At 41.3% G+C, this 25,351-nt stretch overlaps 2 protein-coding genes across 11 annotated transcripts in view; one reads left to right on the forward strand and one right to left on the reverse strand.

The window, feature by feature from the left end:
* The window catches only part of PTPN4 (protein tyrosine phosphatase non-receptor type 4), a 230,908-nt gene extending 207,437 nt beyond the window's left edge, over nucleotides 1-23,471 (forward strand). For all 10 annotated transcript variants that reach the window (XM_059704692.1, XM_059704696.1, XM_059704697.1 and 7 more), the window contains 4 exons: nucleotides 2,138-2,266; nucleotides 10,926-11,074; nucleotides 13,196-13,331; nucleotides 22,229-23,471. In XM_059704692.1, the coding sequence (XP_059560675.1) occupies nucleotides 2,138-2,266; nucleotides 10,926-11,074; nucleotides 13,196-13,331; nucleotides 22,229-22,315 (501 nt within the window). In that variant the 3' untranslated portion in view covers nucleotides 22,316-23,471. The remainder of the gene's footprint in view (nucleotides 1-2,137; nucleotides 2,267-10,925; nucleotides 11,075-13,195; nucleotides 13,332-22,228) is intronic.
* Nucleotides 9,057-9,723, reverse strand: LOC132238020 (mitochondrial import inner membrane translocase subunit Tim9-like). The gene has a single exon (XM_059702518.1). The coding sequence runs from the start codon at nucleotides 9,696-9,698 to the stop codon at nucleotides 9,429-9,431; it is 270 nt and encodes an 89-aa protein (XP_059558501.1). The 5' UTR covers nucleotides 9,699-9,723; the 3' UTR covers nucleotides 9,057-9,428.
* Nucleotides 23,472-25,351: the final 1,880 nt, after the last annotated feature.

A 25,351-nucleotide genomic window follows, 5' to 3' on the forward strand; every position in this document is an offset into this window, starting at 1 on the left:
GCCATGACCAGGATCAACCTTGGCATATCAGGACAACCAACTGAGTTACCTGCCAGAGCCCCCTATAATGTATTCTTTATTTCAGTTGTTGTATTCTTCATTTCTGATTAGTGCTTTTTTATGCTTTCTATCTCCATTTTTATGTTTTTATCTCCATTTTATATTTCCTATTTATTTGTTGAAGTTCTCACTACGTTCATTGAGCCCCCTTATAGCCAGTGTTTTGAACTCTACTTCCAACAGATTGTCTTCGATTTGTTTCGTTCTCTTTCTGGAGTTTTATTCTGTTCCTTCATTTGGGACATGTTCCTTTGTATCCTCATTTTGGCTGCCTCCCTGTGTTTGTTTCCATGTATTAAGTAGGGCTGTTAGTCTCCCAGGCTTGGTAGATTAGCCTTATATACCAGTAATAGGTGTCTTGTAGGGCCCAATGACACGGCCTTCCCGGTCATCCAAGCTGCTCCAGGTGGGCCCCCCATGCGGGCTGGGCTAAGTACACCCTCCTGTTGTAGTTGAACCTTGATTGCTGTTGGCACTTCAAAGGGAGGATTTACGCCCAGGCCACTTGGCTGCAAGGACTCACTATGACTGCCTTGCAGGATCAGCTGTGCAGGGGCAGACCCCACAGAGCAGGACTTTACAGCAGGGTTCTGATGCCTGCTGGATCCGCCCCTTGTGTGTGTCACTTGTGGAGGTGGTTGTGTGGTGGTGCTTTGACGTTTTCTGAAGCTGTTCACCAGGTGCCACCTATGCCCTGCCTGGGGTCACCAGACCTGAGCAAATAGTGATTTGCAGTTGGCTACTATTTGTCCTGAGTTTAGAGGTGCCCAGGAGAGGCCAAGCTGCTAACCAAGGCAGGCTGCCTCGAGTGCTAGGACTGGGGCCACTTTGCAAGAGGTACGGGGCACACTGAGGCCAGATGCTGCTTGTTTGAGAGATTTGGGGAAAATTGTTTATATAGAAAAGGCACTGGAAAGAGATTGGGTGGGCCCACAGGTTGGGTGGGGTGGTCTCATAGAGTCACAACAGTGTTAGCCAGGTTGATGGAGACTCAGATATGGCATCCACCTTCTGGCTCTATGGAGGGAAGACTCAGTAAAGAAACGAGGGTCTCTGCCAGCACTTCTAGCTGGGAGAAAGCTGCCCTTCCAGCCCTCGACGGACCATGCAGTTTTTCCCTTTGTGTCCCTGGTGCCTTTCAAGCTGCTGTGAATCCAAGTAAGTCTCTGTATGGCCCCTTTAAGAGGAACGCCTGGTGATAGAAAAAATTAAGTCAACTTAAATTTTTAAAAAAGAGGAATGCCTGGGATTCCAGCAGCCCCTCTCTCTGTCTTACTCAACCACAATCCCTGCTGGTTTTCACAGGGAAAAGTTAACGGGACTTCACTTCCTAGTACTGAAACATTGGTCAGGGGCTTGGTGTGGCGCTGGTACTCCTTGCTCCTCAGGGGGTCCCTCCACAGCCCCCATATCCCTCCTGATTTTTAACTGTTACACATGGGTATGGCACTAGCCCATTCTGCATCTCTGCCCCTCCTACCAGTCTAGACATGGCGTCTGTATATCCTTAGTTATAGGACTTTCGTTCAGCTAGGCTTCAGGCAGTTCTGAATGGAAGTTGTTTTGTAGTTTAGTTGTAATTTTGATGTAGTTGTGGGAGGAAGTGAGCACAGCATTTACCTATACTGCCATCTTGACTGGAAGCTGAATTGTGTAGTTTAAATGGGTGAGTTATATATCAAGAAGGCTGTTGTTGTTTTTTAAATCTAATTGTGAAAATAAATGGATTGCATTTGGCATTTTAGTTGAAGATTGTTAACTTAAATCTAAAAAGATTAAAATTAGTGCAGCATTTTGCCATTCTCATAGTAATAATTGACTCAGGCAAGAATTCATCACACATGGTAAAACACTAAGTGAAAGCTTATTGTATACAGGATATTTGCAGTCTCAAAATATATCCAAACAGATTATTACAAAGAGAAAAAAATGACAAAGAAATGTTAATAGTTGACAGAACTAGGTGCAGCATGTATGAGAGTTTACTAAATTTTTCTTGTAACTTTTCTGTAAGTTTGAAAGTTATATTAAAATATTATAATTTTTAATATATATGTTTTTAATCAATTGATTTTAGGTGAAGTGCCACCAGTATTGGCCAGAGCCCACAGGAAGTTCATCGTATGGATGCTACCAAGTCACCTGCCACTCGGAAGAAGGAAATACTGCATATATCTTCAGGAAGATGACACTATTTAACCAAGAGGTAGGAAGCAAGATAGGTACTGTTCATTAGAACTGTTATGTTCAAGGTGAAGACTGAAAGCTGAAAATGTTTTCAGTCTGAGTTCTGGTTACTAAAAAATATTATTTTTAATTATTGAACTATTTGATTTTTGGGGATGCTTTGGAATCTCATGACGTGTATTTCCTTTCTATAATAAATTTCCAATTTCTATAGTTAAATATGAGTGGTCAGTGAGAAAATAATCTAGTAAATAAATACTTATTACTCTTAAAACTAAGGATATTCATGTCCTGCCAGCCTGACTCAGTGGTTGAGCATCGACCTATGAACCAGGAGGTCACAGTTCAATTCCCAGTCAGGGCACATACTCAGGTTGCGGGCTCGATCCCCAGTGTGCATGCAGGAGGCAGTTGATCAATGATTCTCTCTCATCATTGATGTTTCTATCTCTCCCTCTTCCTTCCTCTCTGAAATCAATAAAAATATATTTTTTTAAAAAATAACTATGCGGCCCTAACCGGTTTGGCTCAGCGGATAGAGCGTCAGCCTGCGGACTCAAGGGTCCCAGGTTCGATTCCAGTCAAGGGCATTTACCTTGGTAGCAGGCACATTCCCAGTAGGGGGCGTGCAAGAGGCAGCTGATCGATGTTTCTCTCTCATTGATGTTTCTAATTCTCTATCCCTCTCCCCTCCTCTCTGTAAAAAATCAATAAAAATATATTTTAAATAAATAAATAACTATGCATACTCATAGAAAGTATACCCTAGATGTTTTTGGTTATAATGATTTTTCCCCTCCAAATAATATCAATCAAATATTTGAGTACGTTTGTGGAAATGGAAAGAACAATTAATTGTAAGTTATCAAATTATTCCTCTTTTTGAAGAGAGTACAGGAGAGACATTTCAGTCTCCTCAGTATTAAAGAGGAAAGATCGTAGGCAGGACCCTCCCGCAGCAGATAGATCATATCTTTCTTTTTAAATATATTTTTATTGATTTTAGCAAGGAAAGGAGAAGGAGAGAGAGAGAGAGAGAGAAACATCAATGATGAGAGAGAATCATTGATTGGCCACCTCCTGCATGCCCTACACTGGGGGTCGAGCATATGGCTTCACAGGGAATCGAACCGTGACCTCCTGGTTTATAGGTCAATGCTCAACCACTGAGCCACACCAGCCAGGCTATCATAGCTTTCTAATTTCTTCTTATTGCCACTTGAGTCACTCTCCTTAGCTTCCAAATCCAGACCCAGAGATGGAAATTGATTAATAAATGATGGATTAATAACCCAATTGGAAGATGTATGTGGAAGGTGTCATTGCTGTCAGTCTGCTAGAAACAGTGTACCCCACTTTTACTGCCTGCAACTAGATATTCCCCTGCCACCTTTGGTTTTGAAGGGTTCTGTGAGAAAAAGAAGCAATTGCTAGAAAAGAGCAAACAGCACAAACTGTGAAGACATAGGCCTATCCCATTGGAAATGAGAACTCCATTCCCTTCCACCCCCCTGAGTATGATTAAAAGAGCCTAGCAAGATAGAGCCTTACTGACCAAAAAGGAAGGAGCTAGATGTTGTGCTGACTTATATTAAAGGAATCTGACATTGATTAAAGCTAAAGTTATAAGAAATTAAAAATTGAATAGTTCGAAAATCTTATGGGCTAGAGATTCCATCAGAATGAATTTAGTGTTTAGGGTTATATACTATATAGCTCATAGTCTAACATAACAAGGCAAGCCAGTAAAATATTTCTTCATTTTCTCAAGTAGATATGAGAGGTTGTAAATAACTACATAGACTAATACTGATATCTTCAGCATAGTCTCTTTATTGTACTCCACCTGTAGATTATTCTCAACAGTTTTATATACTGTAATGGCTTTTCTTTACAAACCCTGAATACGTCAAAACTAGACTAAGATGCAAATTAGATTCTAAAGCGTGACCCAAATGTAATTAAGAAAATAAATTTGCAGAGAAAACCAAGATGGCGGCATAGGTAAACAGCTGTACTTGCTGCTTCCCACAACCACATCAAAATTATAACTAAAATACATAACTATCATCCAGAACCTTGGGAAACCTGGCTGAGTGGAAGTACTACAACTAGAGAGGTAAATAAGAAAGCGCATTGAGACTGGTTGCAGGTGTAGAGGCACAGAATGTGCTGACACCCAGGTATGCTGCTTTTTTCATTGAGAGGGGGATGCAAGCTCCCGCTTGCTCTGAGCTCCAGTGCCGAGGGAGACTTGGGGGGACCCAGACACATATGGGGAGAAACGACTACCTGGCATTGGGGCAGGAATGTAGGGGCAGCTTTCTTCCAGACTGAGGTGCTCGCAACAGTCATTGTTCCTGTACTGGGACCTCCCCTGTGCAGGGCTGACTGGCAGCCATTTCTGTTTGCTCTGCACTGGAGATTCCCTGAGACCCTGCTCTACCCAATTTACAAAGCCACCAAGCTGTGCTTCAGTGGCTGTTGCATATGAATGGCCTGTCCTTTCTTAGCCTAAAACCTGTCAAACAAGGTTCAGCTGGGTCAGGGAGCTCCCAAAGCTATCAAAAGAAGGCCCAAGGCCACACCAGCCTTCCTTGCTTCACAGCTGGGCCTCATCTGAGCACTTCCAAACCTGATACAAAGAGGAGGAATCTGCAGATCTCTCTGTAGCTCCTGCTGGGTGGTCCCAGGCAGTGGCTGACTTTGCACCTCCTTGGAAATCCAAGAGCCAGTGTATCGAGTGGTCAGTGTGAGACCATACCAGATTACAACTCTTCACATCCATAAGTGACACACTAAAGGGGCAGACTCCGGGAGCACCAAAGCCCCACTAAAGCAAGTCCTGCCCCATAAGGGTGTCTCCTACACAGCAGTTCTTCCATTGTAGACACAGCCAACTGGCCTGGAGATCAGTTCCTCCCAATGATACTTACAAAAATCAAGGCTCAACTACAACAAGACTGTGCACACAGCCCACAAAGGGGTGCACCAAGAGTGTCCACATCAGGTGATTGGGGAGGCCAAGCCACTGGGCCCTATAGGACACCTACCACACAAGGCCACTCTATCAACTCAAGGAGACTTAGCAGCTACCCAATACATAGAAACAAACAGGGAAGCAGCCAAAATGTGGAGGCAAAGAAACATGTCACAAATGGAAAAAAGAAAACTACTGGATATAGAGTTCAAAACCACAGTTATAAGGTTACTCAAGAACCTTCTAGAAACGTCCGAGGAACTTACTGAGACCTTCAAGGATCTTGGTGAGAATGCCAAAAAAAAATGGAAAAGGGCCACTCAGAAATTTAGCATACACTAACTGAAATAAAGAATAATATACAGGGATTCAACAGTTGACTAGAGGATCCAAGAATGAAGTCAAAGATTTGAAATACGAGGAAGCAGAAAAACACCCAACTGGAAGAGCAAAAAAGAAAAAATAATCCAAAAATATGAAGATAGTGTAAGGAGCCTCTGGGACAACTTCAAGCATACCAACGTCCAAATTATGGGGGTGCCAGAAAAAGAGAGAGCAAGATATTGAAAACCTATTTGAAGAAATAATGACAGAAAATTTCCCCTACCTGGTGAAAGAAATAGACTTATAAGTCCAAGAAGCTCAGAGAACCCTAAACAAGAGGATCCAAAGTGGACCACATCAAGACAAATCATAATTAAAATGCCGAGGGCAAAAGACAAAGAGAGAATCTTAAAAGCAGCAAGAGAAAAACAGTTAGTTACCTACAAGGGAGTACCCATACAACTGTCAGCTTATTTCTCAACAGAAACTGTGCAGGCCAGGAGGGAGTGGCAAGAAATATTCAAAGTGATGAATAGCAAGAACCTACAACCAAGATTACTTTACCCAGCAAAGCTATCATTTAGAATTGAAGGTCAGATAAAGACAAGAAAAAGTTAAAGGAGTTCATCACCACCAAGCTAGTATTATATGAAATGCTGAAGGGTATTCTTTAAGAAGAGGAAGAAGAAGGAAAAGGTAAAGATAAAAAATTATGAACAACAAAGTGACAACAAATACATATCTATCAACAAGTGAATCTAAAAATCAAATGAATAAAAAAATCTGATGAACAGAATAAATTAGTGAATGTAATAGAATCAGGGGCATGGAAATGGAGCAGACCGACAATTCTCACGGTGAAGGGGGTGTGGACGGGGGTTAGGAAAGAGATTGGACAAAGATCTTTTTTTTTTTTAATCTTTATTGTTCAGATTATTACAGTTCCTCCTTTTGGTACGCTTGAAGCTGTCCCAGAGGCTCCTTACACTATCTTGATATTTTTGGATTCTTTTTGCTTTTTGCTTTTCCAGTTGGGTGTTTTTTACTTCTTTGTATTTCAGATCTTTGACTTGATTCTTGGGATCCTCTTGTCTGCTGTTGGATCTCTGTATATTATTCTTTATTTCAGTCAGTGTATGCTTAATTTCTAGTTGTTCCTTTTTCATATCCTTGAGGGTCTCACTAGATTTCTTGAGGGTTTCTAGAAAATTCTTGAAAAACCTTAAAAATGTGGTTTAGAACTCTATATCCAGTAGTTTGCTTTCCTCCATTTCTGTCATTTGTGATCTGTTTCTTTGTCTCCACATTTTTTATGCTTCCCTGTGTTGGTAGAGTGGCTTTGTGTGTTAGGTGTCCTATAGGGCCCACTGGCTCAGCCTCCCCAATTACCTGGGGTGGACACTCTTGGTGCACCCCTTTGTGGGCTGTGTGCACAGTCTTGTTGTAGTTAAGCCTTGATTTTTGTAGGTATCACTGGGAGGATATGACCTCCAGGCCAATTGTCTGTGAGAATCAGCTGTGTCTGCAGTGTGAGAACTTCTGTCCTGAAGCCACCCTTTTGGGGCAAGACTTGCTTCAGTGGGGCTTTGGTGCTCACTGAGTCTGCCCCCTGAGTGTGTCCCTTATGGAGATGAGGAGTTGTAATCTGGATGGTCCCACTCTGACCACTGGGTACACAGTCTCTTGGATCTCTAAGGAGGTGCTAATTTAGCCTCTGCCTGAGGCTATACAGCAGGAGCTATGGAGAGATCTGTAGGTTCCTCTTCCTTGTTTGGGTTTTGGAGGTGCCCAGATGAGGCCCAGCTGTGAAGCAATGCAAGCTGCTGTGGGGCCTTGGGCCTTCTTTTGAATGTTCTGGGTCTTTCTGACCCAGTTGCAGTTTGTTAGGTAATTTTAGATCTCAAAGGGCCAGCCCATTCATATGCTGGGGTCCAACCCCAGCAGGTCCAGGGGTCCCCAAAGGTGTGGATGGAGTTGGTGAAGAAGGAATGACACGGAGACAGCGTTCAGTTGATCAGCAGCCTAGCCAGGATCTCTAGCCAAGTTCTGGCGTTTATTGTCTTGTTGCATCTGTATTTATACCAGTTGATTTTAATCCTGTCAATTTCTATTGCAAAGGTTAGGGCGTTTCTTATCTCCATTCCAGGGAGTAAAGATTATGTAGCTTAAGCATGATTGTTTGTAGTTAAAGTGATTAACTACCCGCCTGGCAATTAGTTAAGGGGTTTTATCCCCTCCCTAACTTCAGGGAAAAATCCCTACCTGGGGAAACAACCTTTCTTGGAGAGGTGACCTTGGTTAAAACACATAGCGCCAAGAAGGGGAGCAAACTTATTAAGAACAGTATGCCATATACGCCAGGTCCCTTGAGACATATGCTGTGCAGATGTTTCTTCCCAGCAGCAACTGTGTCAAGCAGCATTCATATGCAAAAGCCTCTGCACACAGCTTGGGTGGGGCGGGGTCTCAGGGAATCAACAGGGTAGAACAAACAGCTATGGCTGAACCTCAGTCCTGCCCTAAGAGGTCCCCAGTCTCAGTGTCCTGGTAATCGCTGCAAGCACCTCTGATAGAAAGCTGCCCTCGAGCTCCGCCCGCTGCCAGACAGTCCAGTTTCTCCCCGTATGAGTCTGGGTCCCCAGAGACTCGCCTGGGAACTGGAGTCAGGGCCGTTGGGAGCTTGTGCCTCCCTCCCGATTGCAAAAGACACCGGCGTCCTCCGTTGCCAGCCTCTTTCCTCGCATGCTCGAGCCTCCATACCTCTGCACTTTACTTCTGCAGCTCCTCTGAGTCTCAGTGTGCTTTTCTCTTTCCTTCTAGTTGTAGAATTTCCACTCAGCCAGCCTTGCTGTGGTTCTGGATGATGTCTGTTTTGTCTTTTACTTGTATTTTTGAAGTGGTTGTGCGAGGCAGCAATTTCAGGTGTTTACCTATGCCGCCATCTTGGTTTCTCTCCTTGGACAAAGATCTTATATGCATGTATGCAGTACCTGTGGACACGGATAGTGGGTGACAAGGGCCTGGGTGGGGTGTGATCTGGATGGAGGGGAACTATGGGGGGAAAAAGAGAACATCTGAAATAATCTGAACAATAAAGATTACAAAAAAAATATATGGGAGGAAAAAACAAAAAGAAAGAAAATAAATTTGCTACCATATAAACACATACCTACTTAGATGGAGAGACAGAGACAAACACTATGTCAAAACTAATTAAAATATGATTTTTACATGACCCATTCTTATAGGTTATTGATACCATTAAATACCTACCCACCCACCCTTTTTTTTTGTTAATCCTCACCCAAGGATATTTTTTCCATTGACTTTTAGAGAGAGTATAAGGGGGAGGGGGGGAGAGGAAGAGAGAGAAAAACATCAATGTGTCTTGAGATAAATCGATTGGTTGCCTCCCTCACTCTCCCTGGTCCATGCTGTGGATAAAACCTGCAACCCAGGTATGTGCCCTGACCAGGAATCAAACCTGTGACCCTCTTTTTTTTTTTTTCAGTGATATTTCCATTTATTTAACTTTTAGAAATAAAAATTGTTTCTATCTCATTCATGATTTTGCTTTAAAATTATTAGTCACTATTGAAGAAATAATGGTTTATTTTTCTAATCAAGTGATTAAGCTCCTGAATCATAAGGCCTCAACAAATGTTGCATCTTACATATTGATTGGACAATAAGACCTTCTATTTTGATTATCCCTGGTAAATAGCAATTTTGTTTCTCCAGTGGTTTCCATTTGCCAGTCATGACAGATGGTTAACATGATGGCTACTGCTTTCAGGGGATTCTATTAGATGAATCCTCACTTCCAGTGCAAAGCTATTGGCAATCTTTCAGGGAAAGTCCACCCCTCAGGACGTCTCTATCGTGGCTGGCCAAGGAGTCCTGCTTTGGCTGCCAGGGCTTCATTCTGCTGAATATGATATTCCTGAAATCTCATGGATATTCTTTGCGTCATTTTTAAATATTTCCGTAAGCAATGTTCTGAACAGGTGGTCTCTTCAGGTTTTACGTCTCTTGTTGTGAAGACTTTAACACAGTCCAAAAAGCAGGTTTCTGTAAGTTTATTGTAGGTTCCAAGAAATTCTTTAAACGGTTTTATCTGATCAGATTCTGGAATTTGTGCAGCCATATTTTTCGGTACCTTTATGAGAAACACAAGCCAGGGCAAATCCTTTTTTTTTTTTTTAATAGTAATCAAAAGTAGTCTATATATATTAGGTGCTTTTCATTCATTCTATATTGTTAAGGATTCTGAAAAATTAGTTATTACATTATACTGGGGTATCATGGAATTCTTTTATCAGTCCCTTTCTTTTTTTTAAAATATATTTTTATTGATTTCAGATAGGAAGGGAGAGGAGAGAGAAATAGAAACATCAGTGTTGAGAATCATTGATCAGCTGCCTCCTGCACTCCTCCTAGTGGGGATCGAGCCTGCAACCCTGGCATGTGCCCTGACCATAATCGAACCATGACTTCCTGATTCATAGATTGACACTCAACCACTGAGCCACAACAGCTTGGCATATCGGTCATTTTCTTAATTAATTTTTATTTTCATGGTCTTTTCTGGAAATGCCCTTTAATGTAAATGACAGTAACCAGATTTCATATTGTTGAATGACTATAACTATCTATTATTGAGCATAAGATTCCAAACAGCTGATTGGGAGATTTGCAGTTTCTCTTCTAGAATCCTTTCAACATAAGACTCTCTCTTTGAGGTGTAGATGTTGTTTCATTTTAACGGAAGAAAGTGAGGTTCTGAAATTTTAAATACCTTAACAGACAGAGTCAAGATGTATAAATCCAAAATCTTATTCTCTTTTCTACCAACTGCTGACTCCCAAAAAGAATTAAGCCCCGATTTGACTTTGTGTTTTTTTTGATCTTCAGTTTTTAATCTACATTCATTTTGAAAATTTATTTTCCTGATTTCCATGATTTCACTTATTTTTTAGGATTAGCTCAACTTTGTTTATAAAAAACGTTTCTATTTTACCATATTTGTTCATCCAACAGTTCTTTAGTTTTCTTTAAATGTTTTTCTAGAACTTGTCTTTGCCTGTTTACTTGATTATCATCTTGAAACATACTTTACAAATATAGAAATTGAGTTATAAGAAGAGGAATGATCCAGCAGCAGATACTTAAATGGATACAATTGTTTCTATAAAATGGTTTCTTTCTTTTTTATTGAAATTTTGGGTTTTATTGTGCATATGTATTACTTTGGGGAGAGGTAGTGGGAGTAGTTTCTTTTACTTTTCTTCTAAAATTAAAATTATATGAATATTTATTTCTATTTTAAAGATAATTCCTAAATCAAAGTGCATAATTTTTCTTTTACACTTAGAAAAATGAGAGTCGTCAACTTACTCAGATCCAGTACACAGCCTGGCCTGACCATGGTGTCCCTGATGATTCCAGTGACTTTCTGGATTTTGTTTGTCATGTACGAAATAAGAGGGCCGGCAAGGAAGAACCTGTTGTTGTTCATTGCAGGTATTCTATTTTCTGTCTTCTATGCTTAAATAGCTGACATTTTTAAAGGGGAGTATGTATTTTATTTTGTCCTTAAGTTGTAACTTTTACTATAATTAGAAGGAACTCACAAGTGTGCTCTGAAGGTAGAAAGCAAAGGGTATGTTCCAATATGATTGGCAGAAAGTTTATAATAAGAAGTAAAAATACTTTATTGCACTGACTGTTAGAAGCTTGTCATTTTTACAGTTTAACATCTCTGAAAATGGGATTTGTTATACGATTGATGGTATCTTAGACTTGATGGAATACAATAATGTAGGCATTAGATTTAGTTTTCCCCCTCCCAGCAAGGTACTCCTTGCTGGCCTATGGCCCCTCTCAGCATGTTTGCTGAGCTCTCTCACCTCTCTTGGAATGGCCCTACCTACCCAATACCATCACGGGATAAGTCCTCCTGTTGTAATTGATTTTTGATTGCTGTTGGCCCATTCATGTGTGGGATCACCCCTCAGGCTGACTGACTGTGAAGATCAACCCTAACCACAGTGTATGGGCTGCCAGCAGGTGCTGACCACATGAAGTAGAGTTCACCTCAGCAGGGTTTGCTGCCTGCCAAGACCTACCTTTGGATATGCTACTTATGAAGCTAATTGAATCCTGCTCTGGTGTTGTCTGAAGCTGGCTGAGTGAAGGGAAGGTGTGCACCAGTCGAGTATATGAGGGGAAATTTTCCTCTTTCCTAGACCCATTGCAACTCAGTCTGCCCCAGATTCTGCCAGGAGCCTGATCTCAGCAGGAAGGGGCCACTGGGAGTCAAGAGATTGGGGGGTGCTGTTCAGGTTTGGGGGAAGTTGGAGGGTTTGGCCCCTACCCCAGAGCCACACAGTTCAGACTGTCCTGGATTCTGACCAGACCTCAGCAGAGTGGAACCACTAAGAGTCAAGAGGGTGGGAACTCCAGGAGCTTAGAGAGTGGGGGTAGAGGATCTACCGTGAGGGGAAGGTGCTGATCAGGATCACAGGAAAGGGTGGAGGGAATGGCCCCCACCCCTAAGTCATACAACTCAATCACTGACATCCCTTGAATTGGCCAGACCTCTAATGGCCTAAGCCATTGAATCCTTAGCAGAGCAGAAGCTCTGTAGAGTGGTTCAACAGGAAGACCAGAGGGTGGGACAATTGCTTTCCCCATGCATGGAGAGGCATGTTCCACCCAAGAAAGATGGTGTCTGCATGCGGTACAGTGACTTAGCACAGGGGGTCCTAGCAATTGTTCCCTCAGCTCTGTCCCCAGAGCCACAAACCCCAGTCTCTCCTCACATGACTCATCTGTTTTTCCCTCCCTAGGTGAGTGGCCAGAGCTAGGGTGAGTGGCTATAAACAGAATTATGCATGTTGGCCCTTTAAGACAGCTCCTGAGTTTTTAGGGAACTCCATCTCTCCCTGGTGGAAACAGAAATCCCGCTGCCATTCACAACCAGATGTTATGTGTGCGCCTCTTCCCGGCTCTGGTGCTTTGGGCTGGGGAGCCAGGGTTGGATTTGAGATCCCACGCTTATCAGGGGAAATACCCTGCAGCTGAGATATTCCTCCAGAACCTCAGCCACTGCCTGTGGGATTGGGACCAGCCCTTTCACACCTCCGCACTTCCTACCAGTCTCCATTGGCTGCTTCTGTAAATCTTTGGTTATAAGCCTTCTATTCAGCTAGTCTTCAGTTGGTGACTCAGGTTATAATTCTGTATTTTAGTTCTACTTCCAGTTAGGTCCTGGGTGTATCTTCTACTTACTCCATTGCCATCTTGGATCCCTTCCTCTGTTATTTTTCATTTTAAAGTGGAGTTGCTCCAATAAGCTTTTATATCTTGTTCATATTTTAAAAACTGAAATGTAACTTTCAAAATAGTATTTTTTACAGCTAATTATGGGGGATAGTGTTGATATAAACCATTTTAATCTGTATTGTGTGAGATTTTTGTCAATTTTGAAAATATTTCTAGTTGGCTTGCTACTTTCATGATATTAAACATTAAATCAAATTGTTCTGTTTTATGATTCGAAACTTTAATTTTCTGCACAAAATCCACGAAGTTTAACAGAACAGTATCAGTAATACCTTGCCCCATATTTGCCTTTTTCAGTGCTGGGATTGGAAGAACTGGGGTTCTGATTACTATGGAAACAGCCATGTGTCTCATTGAATGCAACCAACCAGTTTATCCACTAGACATTGTAAGAACAATGAGAGATCAACGAGCCATGATGATCCAGACACCTGTAAGTACTGTGCTTCATGCATTCTCAACATGATGATTTTTGTTATCAGTGTATATTCTAAACCAGATTCATAGCTTCTTAATATCCTGCCAGGAGCAAATAACTCCTAACAAAGGAGTTTGTCAAATACTGCCTGTGAGCCAAGTCTGGCCTTCCACTTGTTTTTGTAAGTAGAGTTTTACTAGAATATAGCCATGCTCATTTGTTTATATATTACTTATGCCTGCTTTCACACTATAATAGCAAAGTTGAGAAGTTGCAACAGACACCATATGTTCTGAAAAACCTAAAATATTTACTATCTAGTCTTTTACAGAAAATGTTTGTCAATGCCACTCTAGCATGATAATTTTTGAATGTTTAGACAGGCTCAGAGGAACTTGCCCTGTATTACTTAGTCAAGGGGAATGCTGAGAATGAGAGTGTCCCTGACCTAGAGACTCTTGATAGACCTGCTCTGTGACACAGCTGTGGCAAAATGCCTTTCTCTTTTATATAAGAACTTAAATTGCAACAAGAAAAATCATAGAAATTCCACACTGACTCTGAATAATGTTTCAAGATCACAGGGGAATCATGGAGTTTTAGAGTTAATGTTAAGATAACTTTTTATAGTAAGCCATTGTGGAATGTTAGCATTAAACTTACTGAAGTGAATTGACATATATGACCTAGTAAGTGCCTTTTTTTTACCTTTAAATTATAAAAAAATTTCCAATATACACAAGTAGACAATATAATTAACACTACTAGTATATTGAGTACTCAGGTCCAGCAACATTTGCCATATTGTTTAATCTATACTGCCACCTACTCTCCATATTTGAAGCAAATCTAGACGTCATATAATTTTGTCTATAAATATTTTAATATGTATCCCAAATAGATAAGAAGTATTTTTCCTTCTAAACAAAATCACAATACCAGTATCACATCCAAATATAATAACAAGTAATTCCTTAATATTATCAAATAACAGTATTCAAACTTCCAGTTGTCTCATATAGTTAATGATTTTTAAATTTTAGAATTAACTGTATTGAAATGTAATTCACATACCATAAAATTTACTCTTTTAAAGTTTACACTTCAATTATTTTTAGTATATCACAGTTTTACAACCTTCATTACTATCTGATTTTAGAATCTTTCATCACCCCAAAAAGAAACTTTATACTTATCTTCCTTCATACCTTCCCCAGTCTCCCCTGGCCCAGCCCTAGGCACCCACTCATCTACTTTGTCTCTATAAGTTTACTATTCTGGAACTTTCATATGAAGGAATCATATAGTTTGGTCTTTGTAATTGGATTCTTTTAATTAGCATAATATATAAAGGGTTTATGAAAATGCCCTTTAGCAAGTTGACAAAGTTTCCTCTGTTACAAGACTGTTGAGTATTTCATCATGAAAAGGTATTCAATTTTGTCAAATGCTTTTTCTGGGTCTATTGAGATGATCATGTGGATTTTGTATTTCATTTTATTACTGTCTATTACATTGATTGATTTTTGGATAGTAAACTAACCTTTCATTTCTGGGATAAATCTTACTTGAAGATTGTGTATAATTCTTTTAATATGTTGCTTCATTTGTTTTTCTAGTATTTTCTAGAGGTTTTTGTATCTATATTCACACATAATAGATTTTTTTATTTTTAATTGTGGTAAAGTACACAACATAAAACTTAACAATTTTTAAGTGTACAGTTCAGTAGCCTTAAGTATATTCACACTACTATAGCCAATCTCTAAAATTTTTCATCTTGCAAACTAAAACTCTACCCCTTAAACAACAACTTGTCATCCCCTCTCCTCCCAGTCCCTGGTAACCACCATTTTACTTTCTGTTTTTATGAATTTGACTTTCTAGATACCTCATATACGTACAATCATATAGGTTTTATCTTTTTGTAATTGGCTTATTTCACTTAGCATAATATCTTTGAGGTTCATCCAGTTTTTAGCATGTGTCAGAATTTCCTTTCTTTTAAGGCTAAAAATACTTCATTGTGTGTATAGACCACAGTTTGTTTATTCTCTGACCTGTCAATGGACATTTGGGTTGTTTCCACCTCTTGGTGATTGCAAATAATGCTGTTATGCACATGGATGTATATGCATATCTCTTTGAGACGCTGCTTTCAATTTTTTTTAATATATGCATGGAAGTCAAATTGCTGGATCATACCGTACTTCATGAGTTTTGTTTTTGCATTGTATGTAAAATCAGGTTTCAGATGTGGTTCACACATTTTGATTAGTTTATATGTCTCCAAAACCTTTTAATGTATAGTTTTCCACAAACATCTTTTTTCTTGTTTCTTACCATTTATTTGATGACCAAGTCAGGTGGTTTGTGCTACATAGTTTCCCACATTAACCCTCATTTGCAGACCTCAGTTTAACGGACCTCAGATTTAACAGACAAAATTTCCAGTCCATATGTCATATGTGAAAATTAACATCCTATTAATTTTAAAATGCTTTTAACCAAGATTTGCTTATAATTAACAAGTTTTTTGTTAGTAATTCACTGTTTTTACAAATTTTAGTGAATAAACCATATGTTGGAAAAAGCACTAGTAATTTCACTAACATAAGTAAATACTACATATCTACAACTGTAGTCTACATATTTAAATCTAAGAGTCACTGCTCATGAACAATGTTCAGCGAGTGATTAGCATGTGATCACACCACATTGCTCATGGTAATTGGTTATGTTGTCATTGGACGTTCTGCAGCAGTTTTTGTTTGTTTTTGTGTTTTTGTTTTTTGTTAATCCTCACCCAAGGATATTTTTCCATTAATTTTTAGAGAGAATGGAAGGGAGGGGGAGAAACACAGAAAGAGAAACATCAATGTGAGCGAGACACAGTGATTGGTTGCCTGCCACACAAGCTCTGACCAGAGCCAGGGATTGAGCCTGCAGCCAAGGTATGTGCCTTGACGCTAATCAAACCTGGGTTCCTAGAGTCTGCAGGCTGACGCTCTATCCACTGAGCCAAACCAGCCAAGGCTTCTGCAGCAGTTTTAACTTAAGCTCCCATGTTCCCACTTACACTAAGCTACACTCTAGATGTGGTCATTTGTTTACTCAAGATGACTGGTAAATGCACGCACTTATAGACCTATTCAGTATAAATTTAACAATTACTGTAATATAGAAATACGTATAGAAAACTTCTGTGAAATTAAACTTTTCATACACGCTTATTTTTAATTACACAAACATGTCTACGTAAGTAAAAACAGGTTAACTAATTTGTCAAATTTTTAACATACACATTCAGAAAACATACTTTATCATATAACAGACTTTCAGCTTTAACGGACACTTCCTCGCCCAAATTAGTCTGTTTTGTCGAGGTTTCACTGCATTTTCTAGAAGTGGTAACTGTATCTATATGCTTGAACAGCTTAGATGGTATTGAGTTCTTCCTATAAGAGGCCCATAATGTCTGTGGTTTTTTGTGTGATGTTAGCAGCATTCATTGGGCTTTCTAAATGATAGCATTCTGTTCTTCCTTACTTATTAATAGCTGGAATCCTTTTTGAAGGAGGAACTTGTCATCAGCTATTTGGTTAACCAGTGGTACTATCTATATAGTAAAGGCAAGTTAAACACTTGATGCTTTCCCTTTATTTGTAAAGTTTTTAATATAATTAGTTGGTTCACTTCCCTCTCCCATGGTTACCACTTACTTTTGTCTGTTTTGGCATTATTTTTAAATCATGGATCTGTACATATGTGATGTTTCAATCCATTGTAGTTATTTTTCTTAACAATGCCTAAATTGTTCCAGTGGGAGCAGAACCCTATTCAGCTTGGCTCCTGAGCCTTTCTGTCAAGACCCTCATAACTTAGATAGCTTCCTTATCTATATACTAGAGGCCCGGTGCATGAAAATTCGTGCACTCAGGGGGGTCCCTCAGCCCAGCCGGCATCCTCTCACAGTCTGGGACCCCTCGGGGGAGCGGGACTAAGCCACAGTCAGACATCCTTAGCACTGCCGAGGAGGCGGGAGAGGCTCCCTCCACCCCGCTGCACTCGAAGCCTTCAGCCCAGCTTATGGCTGAGCGGAGCTCCCCCTGTGGAAGCACTCTGACCACCAGGGGGCAGCTCTTGCATTGAGCGTCTGCCCCCTGGTGGTCAGTGCACATCATAGCAACCAGTCGTTCCTGGTAGTTCCGCCCTTGGGGTCAATTTGCACATTACCCTTTTATTATCCTATCTAATAAAAGACAAAAAGGGTAATTAACCGTACCTCTGCCAAGCTTCCCATTGGCTAATCAGCAAGATATGCAAATTAACTGCCAACCAAGATGCAGGCCCCGGCAGCCACGCAGCTGAAGTGAGCAGGAGGTTTGCTTGCTCCAGTGATGGAGGAAGCCAAGGTTCCCTGCATGCCACGGCCTTCTCTCAGCTCCAAAAGCAACAAAGTTTCAATTATAGAAGCTAAACAAACCCCAGGTACCTGCTTTCAGCCAACCGCGGCCTCAGAGCTGGAGCGAGCAGGATGGCAACAAAGTTTCAATTGTAGAAGCCAAACAAACCCCAGATACCTGCTTTCAGCCATCCTTGGCCTCAGAGCTGGGAGCGCCAGTGACGGCAACAGAGTTTCAATTATAGAAGGTAAATAAATCCCAAAATAAAAAAAAAATTTTTAAAGGAGAGGCTGAGAGCTTCAGTCGCAGGCCAGACTGAAAACGGCCCTCAGCCCCTCACCCAGACTGGCCAGGCACCCCAGTGGGGACCCCCACCCTAAAGGGGGTGTGGCCAGCCTGGAAACAGCCATCATCCCCTCATCCAGGCTGGCCAGGCACCCCAGTGGGAACCCCTACCCTGAAGGGGGTGTGACCAGCTGCAAACAGCCATCAGCCCCTCACCCAGCCTGGCCAGGCACCCAAGTGGGACCCTCAGCCTGATCCGGGACACCCTTCAGGGCAAACCAGCCAGCCCCCACCCGTGCACCAGGTCTCTATCCTATATAGTAAAAGGATAATATGCAAACTGACTCTAACAGCAGAAAGACTAGGAATGACTGGTCACTATGATACACACTGACTACCAGGGGGCCGATGCTCAATGCAGGAGCTGCCCTCTGGTGGTCAGTGCACTCCCACATGGGGGAGCTCTGCTCAGCCCCAAGCCAGGCTGATGGCTGCCAGTACAGCGGTGGTGGTGGGAGCCTCTCCTGTCTCCTCAGCAGTGCTAAGGATGTCCGACTGCAGCTTAGGTCTGCTCCCCGCTGGCAAGTGGACATCCTCCGAGGGCTGCCGGGCTGCCAGAGAGATTTCTGATTGCCAGCTTAGGCCCAATCTCCCAGGGAGCAGGCCTAAGCCAGCAGGTGGTCATCCCCTGAGGGGTCCCAGACTGCGAGAGGGCACAGGCCAGGCTGAGGGACCCCCCCGCCCCCGGCCCAGTGCACAAAATTTTGTGCACCAGGCCTCTAGTATCCTATCTAATAAAAGAGAAACATGGTAATTAGCCGTACGTCCGCTACCCTTCCCATTGGCTAATCAGGGCGATATGCAAATTAACTGCCAGCCAAGATGGCTGCCGGCAGCCAGGCAGCTTGAAGCGAACATGAGGCTTCCTTGCTTCAGTAACGGAGGAATCCAACGTTCCCCGCCTGCCGCTGCCGGCCTCTGAGCTTGCAGTTTGAAACATTGTAACAAATGTAGAAGCTAAACAAAACCCCAGAAACCTGCTTACAGCCAGCCGGGATCTCAGAGCTGGAGTTGAAACAGTGTTTCGATAATAGAACCCAAACAAACCAGATACCTGCTTTCAGCAGCGGAGGTCTCAGAGCTGGAGCCAAGCCTCAGAGCTAAAGCTGGCCCGGAATAAAGGATAAATAAAATAAAATAAAGGAGCGGTTGGGAGCTTCAGTCACCCGCCAGCCTGAAAACAGCCCTCACCCCCTCACCCAGACTGGCCAGGCACCCCAGTGGGGACCCCAACCCTAAAGGGTGTGTGACCAGCTGCAAACAGCCATCATCCCCTCATCCAGGCTGGCCAGGCACCCCAGTGGGGACCCCACCCTGATCCAGGACACCCTTCAGGGCAAACCAGCTGGCCCCCACCCGTGCACCAGGCCTCTATCCTATATAGTAAAAGGGTAATATGCCTCCCAGCACTGGGATCAGCGGAGCCATGAGGCCTCGCGGCACCGGGATCAGCGTGACAGGGCGCAGCGCCCAAACCCCCTGATCGCCCTGCGGCTCTGTGTGTGACGGGGTGGGGCCACAACCTCCCTATCCGCCCTGCTCTGTTCGTGACAGGGAAAGGCACCCTAACCCCCTGATCACCCCTGCTCTGTGCCTGATAGGGGGGAGCTCCCCAACCCCCTGATCGCCCTGCGGCTCTGTGTGTGACAGGGGGCGGGGCCACAACCCCCTGATCGGCCCTGCTCTGTGTGTGACAGGGTGGGGCGCCCCAACCCCCACCCCCCATGGGCCCTGCTCTGTGTGTGACAGGGTAGAGCCATAACCTCCCCATTGGCCCTGCCCTGAGTGTGACAGTGGCGGTGCCCCAACTCCCCTATCGGCCCTACTCTGTGAGTGACAGGGGGGAGCTCCTCAACCCCCTGATCAGCCCTGCTCTGTGCGTGACAGGGGGGAGCTCCCCAACCCCCTGATTGACCCTGCTCTGTGCATGACGGGGGGAGCTCCCCAGCCCCCTGAGTGACCCTGCTCTGTGCATGACAGTGTATGGAGCCCCAACCCCCCTGATGGGCCCTGCTCTGTGAGTGACAGGGGGCAGCACCCCAACTCCCTGATCGGCCCTGCTCTATGCGTGACAGGGGGTGGCACCACAATCTCCCCATCAACCCTGCCTTGAGTGTGACAGGGGGCGGTGCCCCAACCCCCCAATCGGCCCTACCCTGAGCGTGACTGAGGGTGGCATCGCAACCTCCCGATCTGCCCTGCTCTGTGCATGACAGGGGGCGGTGCCCCAACTCCCCAATCAACCCTGCTCTGAGCCCGACCGTGGGCTGCACCTAGGGATTGGGCCTGCCCTCTGCCACCCGGGAGCGGGCCTAAGCTAGCAGGTCGTTATCTCCCAAGGTGTTTCAGACTGGGAGAGGGCACAGGCCAGGCTGAGGGACCCCCCCGAGTGCACAAATTTTTGTGCACCGGGCCTCTAGTATAGGATATAAAAGCCTAAACGACCATCCAACTGGTAGTTATGACGTGCAATGACCACCAGGGGACAGATGCTCCAGCCAGTAATTATGACACACACTAACCACCAGGGGGCAGATGCTCAACGCAGGAGCTGCGGTTCTCAGGTGACACACCTGGAACCAGAGAGGAGGGAGCCCATTTGCAGACTGTGTCACCCGAGAACCACCCTCACAGTCCAGGACCCCTTGGGGGATGTCGGAGAGTTGGTTTCAGCCTGATCCTTGCAGGCCAGGCTGAGGGATCCCACCAGTGCACAAATCCGTGCACTGGGCCTCTAGTCATCAATAAAGATAACTAGGCTCCAGCTTTGTACACTTTCTGCCCCAAACTTAGAATCTGTAATTTCTCCAAAAAGTACTGGTTCTTTTTATTGAGAAATTATATTAGGGAGCACCTGTGAGCACTAAGGTTTCCTGTTGCTTTGGGTCTAGTGTTGGTATTTGTCTGTAGAAATCTTCAATAGCCAGAAGTAGGAAAACAAACTTATGAATTAATACTGGTGTTTCCAATACAAATTCAGGAGCAGAGTATTTTTGCTTAATGTCTTCTACCTTACATCTTTACCACCTTTCTTCTTTAACAGAAATGTTGGTTCTCTACAAAACCAGCAATGAACGACTTAAAATTTCACAAATACCCATTTGTTTTAAGTTGATTATACAAGAACAGTCTCAGAACAACTAAACTAACACAACTACCATCGACAGTATGGTTACTGAACATAACTTAAATTTTTTCTACAGTGCTTTTCGGATATATTCTACAAAAGATATACAGACAAATTACTGTTTCAAAGTCCCTTGATATAATTTCATTCTGTTTAGTTCTGCCATCAACTAGATATACACATTGATTTGTTCATGTTATTTTCAATTTGTAGATTTTTTTAAATTGGTTTAATTATGGGGTATATTTATATGGTTCCAAAGTAAAATCTGTAAAAGAAGGAAGTGTATTCAATGAAGTCTAGTCTCTAGCCTTCTCCTGCACCTCCTTTTACAGGAAATCACTTTTTAATGATATATCCTTCCCTTGCTTTTATAATACAAGAATAAACCCTGTGTTTTGTGTACTCACAACTGTAAACCTACTTTTGCCCCACCCCGTATATTGAGAGATCTTTATATCCTCCTTTCTTTTATAAAAATAACATATTATATGCCGTTTTCTAACCTTGCTGATTTTACTTAACATATCCTGGAATCATTCTATAGTAATCTTTAGACTTTTCTTCCTCCCCCACTACATCGTATCCACTGTGAGGATGTGCCACAGATTACTCACCAGGCCTTTCCTGTGGCGAGTGGATCGCTTTTACTTTTTAATTATGATAAATAATATATTAGCCTCACTTATGAATATATGTTTTAAATATCTTTTTCTAATTTATCTTTGATAAATTCCTAAAAGTAGGATTGCTGGGTCAATAGATAAATTAATGTAATTTTATTAGATGCTGCCAAATTGCCATCCATAGAGATTGTGGCAATGCTAGGAATATTAGCAATGCATGAGGGAGTTTGCCAACAAAATATGTTGTCTGACTGTTATTTTTTGTTAGTCTGTTCATGAAGAATGGTATCCCTGTGCTGTTTTACTTTGTATTTCTTTTATAAGCAAGTCAAGTGACTTGTTTGTCATTTCTTTGTTTTATTTTCCAGTTTTTCTGATCAATTCTATTTTTCATATTTTATTTTTCAGAGTCAATACAGATTTGTATGTGAAGCTATTTTGAAAGTTTATGAAGAAGGATTTGTTAGACCCTTAACGACATCATCAAATAAATAAGAAAGCAAAAAATCTGGGATATGTGTTAGAAAACTGCTTTCCAATTATATTCACTGTGCCATAATACTGCTTGCAGGAAATGGCATCTAAACAAAAAATGAAGAACTGATAAAAACTGAAAACTTCAGCACTGTTGCACTTTATGTTTAAAAAAAAAGTCATTCTCAAAACCTATAATTCATGTGTTTAAAGACTATTTCATGCTTTGTTTCGAACAAATAGTGAATAACTGAGTATGTTCAGGGTAACTTATGAAATTTTGTAGTGGTGCCATGCAGTCCCCTACCAGAAGAATTGCCACAAACAAGGCTCAGAATTCTCATCATCTCTGTTACACCTGTACTTTGAAAGCAAAAAGAAGTAAACATCAGGAGTCAGCTCTGGTGTTTGCAGTGATTCATGTACTTACTATATTACTTGATTACCAGATTTTATTTTTTAAATTTTAGCAATATCATTTTCAATATTAGCCAATACACTGCCTATGGATGCAGCACATCTTTCCCTACACTCCCCCTGTAGAGACTGCTGTTCATAAGAAGAAAGGTGGAATTGCTTTTCCCAGGAAATGCTGCACATTGTCCATTTACCAGCATCTTACAGAAAGTATAAATATGAATCTACAGATTTTCTTGAATTTAATAATGTAACATATTTACCTTAAGGTTGGCTTATTCCAAATCATGTGATTTCATGTACTTGATATAAAGGAATGCATGTATTATGTCTTAACCCCGTAAGTGCCTTGAGACATCTGTGTATGTCTAATGAATAGGCACTCATTTGACCCACTAGGAGGTATGTATGTATACTGTACACTTACATTTTTATGCATTTTTCATCAGTTCACATTTGCAAATAACTTCCTGTATTGAGACTTATGCAGTCAAAGAAGGGTAAGGAAATTCTGTTTCTTACTCAGACCCTGTATTTTGTCACAGGAAGCAAAGGTAATTAGTGTTCTTCTGAGTGAGAGCTCTGCTGCTATGGAATTGTTTAAATCTGCACATTCCTTTCCTGAAAGACAGGGTTACAGTTTAGCAGCTCAAGTTAAAAGATGCTTTATTCTTCAAATTTATATTTATTTTATCCCTTGCTTTACAAATGTCATCTAATATGCACATTAAAGTTAAACATACTGATACTCTAAGCTAGAGTTAGACCAGTTAGTTGTGGCTTATTTCTATTACTAATGGAATTATTACTCTTCAGCATTCATTTCCGTTCATACCACATTTTGTTCACACTAGTCTATTAGTCAGGATACTTCAAACAAGGAATGAAACATTGTTGACTTGTTTCAAAGTATAATCCCTCAGTAACTGAAATGAAATGAAATCCCTCAATAACTGAAATTAGGGTTTTTCTGGTCATTTTTGTATACCGTTAAGTTACTCCAATTTACATGTACTTATGAGGTTATAAGCATGTTACTTCATGGAGACTGTTGGCTGTCCTGCCTGATGGAGGATCTGATGCCCTTTAAGGACTTGGATATTTTCCTTTTCAGGTTTTTTTATTTTAATTTTTAAGTCTACAGGGAGATAGAACTTTAAAATTGCCCTGTTTTAATATAAGTGGAAATTTGCTCACCTATTGAAATGTTATAATTACACAAAAAGAATAGTAAACATAACCAGTATGTCTAAGAGAAATTCTCTTATCTATTTCTGAATTTCATAATCAAGACAGTATAAGAGTAAATAAGCTGTAGTTTTATTTGAACATTCCATTCTCTGCCAACAGATAAATGTAATATAGGCTTCTCTATGACATGATGATCAGTTGAAAAGTGAAATCATGTTCAGGTCTACATAATTAAAAACTGGGAAGTTTTTCACATGAATTAAAAAGAAAATTGGTCTGTTCTATGTGGATAGAATATGACAACCACAGATTTAAAAACAAAAGATACAGTTGTATAGAGATAAACAGATAAGTGACATGGTTGGCATGTTCTTTAGGGCTTAATGTTTACACTTCTGAGATTAGCTAATAATTGTTGGCAGTGAGCACTGCTGCCTTTTTTAACCGTTAAGGCCAGTCTGCAAATCCCACATACATCAATTGTTCATCTGAGAGGTGTTCTCGGTAAGTATTGTTATGTACAAAAATTCTTCTTTAAAGGCATATTTATTGGGGTCTTAAATTTAAAAATATGCTAATTATGCTTCCCTGTTCACTCAACAGATAAGACATTATCCATTACACCTAAGAATTTTTTAACCTGTTTATTGATCTATGTAGGGTTCTAGAATCATCCTAGCTTTGGTACACCAAGTAGGTCTAGATTTCACTCATATCATGTAACATCAAGTGATAAAAATGCCAGATTACTTATATCTAAACTACTCTTCCCTTCTACTCCCCACCCCCCCAATTAATCAACATTGACTGTTACTCTCACAAATGGAAATAGTTATTGGTGAATCTCTCTGATTTATATGATGGTTTTACGATGTTCATTTCAAATGTATGTTTGAGCATCTGATTTGTGTCAGCACTCTGTACACAGGAATATTTTGGAATAGACTTTACGTTCACAAAGAGAACTGGTAGTATTTGTTAAACCAGTGCACTCATTCAAAATAGACGCAGAGTAACAGCATCTATTTTTATTTCCTTTGCGTGGCCTCCTAGTAAAAGTAGGAGATGGGGAAAGTGTTGGTCATTTTGAAGAGTAAAGAGAAAATGTATACTGATATATAAAACTGGCTTCAAATGTATAAAGGTATGTTAAGTCATTAAGACAATTGCTTGAAGGTTTCAAGTACTAATATTACACATAAGATACTTTTGTGTGTTTCACAAAAGCTAATGCTAAGAGAGGTAAAGGATTATTTTAACTATGTAGTTGTTTATAATTTGTTGGCAGATCTGATCAGATCTAATCAGGTATTTGAGCAAAAGCCTCCTGTTTCCACAGGCAGTACCATGTACAACATTAGAGCTAAAAGGAACCTGAAAGACTTTTATCTAATTTCACTCTGTTATTTTAGGCAACATGTGTGATTATCATAAATTCTCATGAATTTT

Source organism: Myotis daubentonii, chromosome 7 (genome assembly GCF_963259705.1).
Source record: "Myotis daubentonii chromosome 7, mMyoDau2.1, whole genome shotgun sequence".
Taxonomy (NCBI): Eukaryota; Metazoa; Chordata; class Mammalia; order Chiroptera; family Vespertilionidae; genus Myotis; species Myotis daubentonii.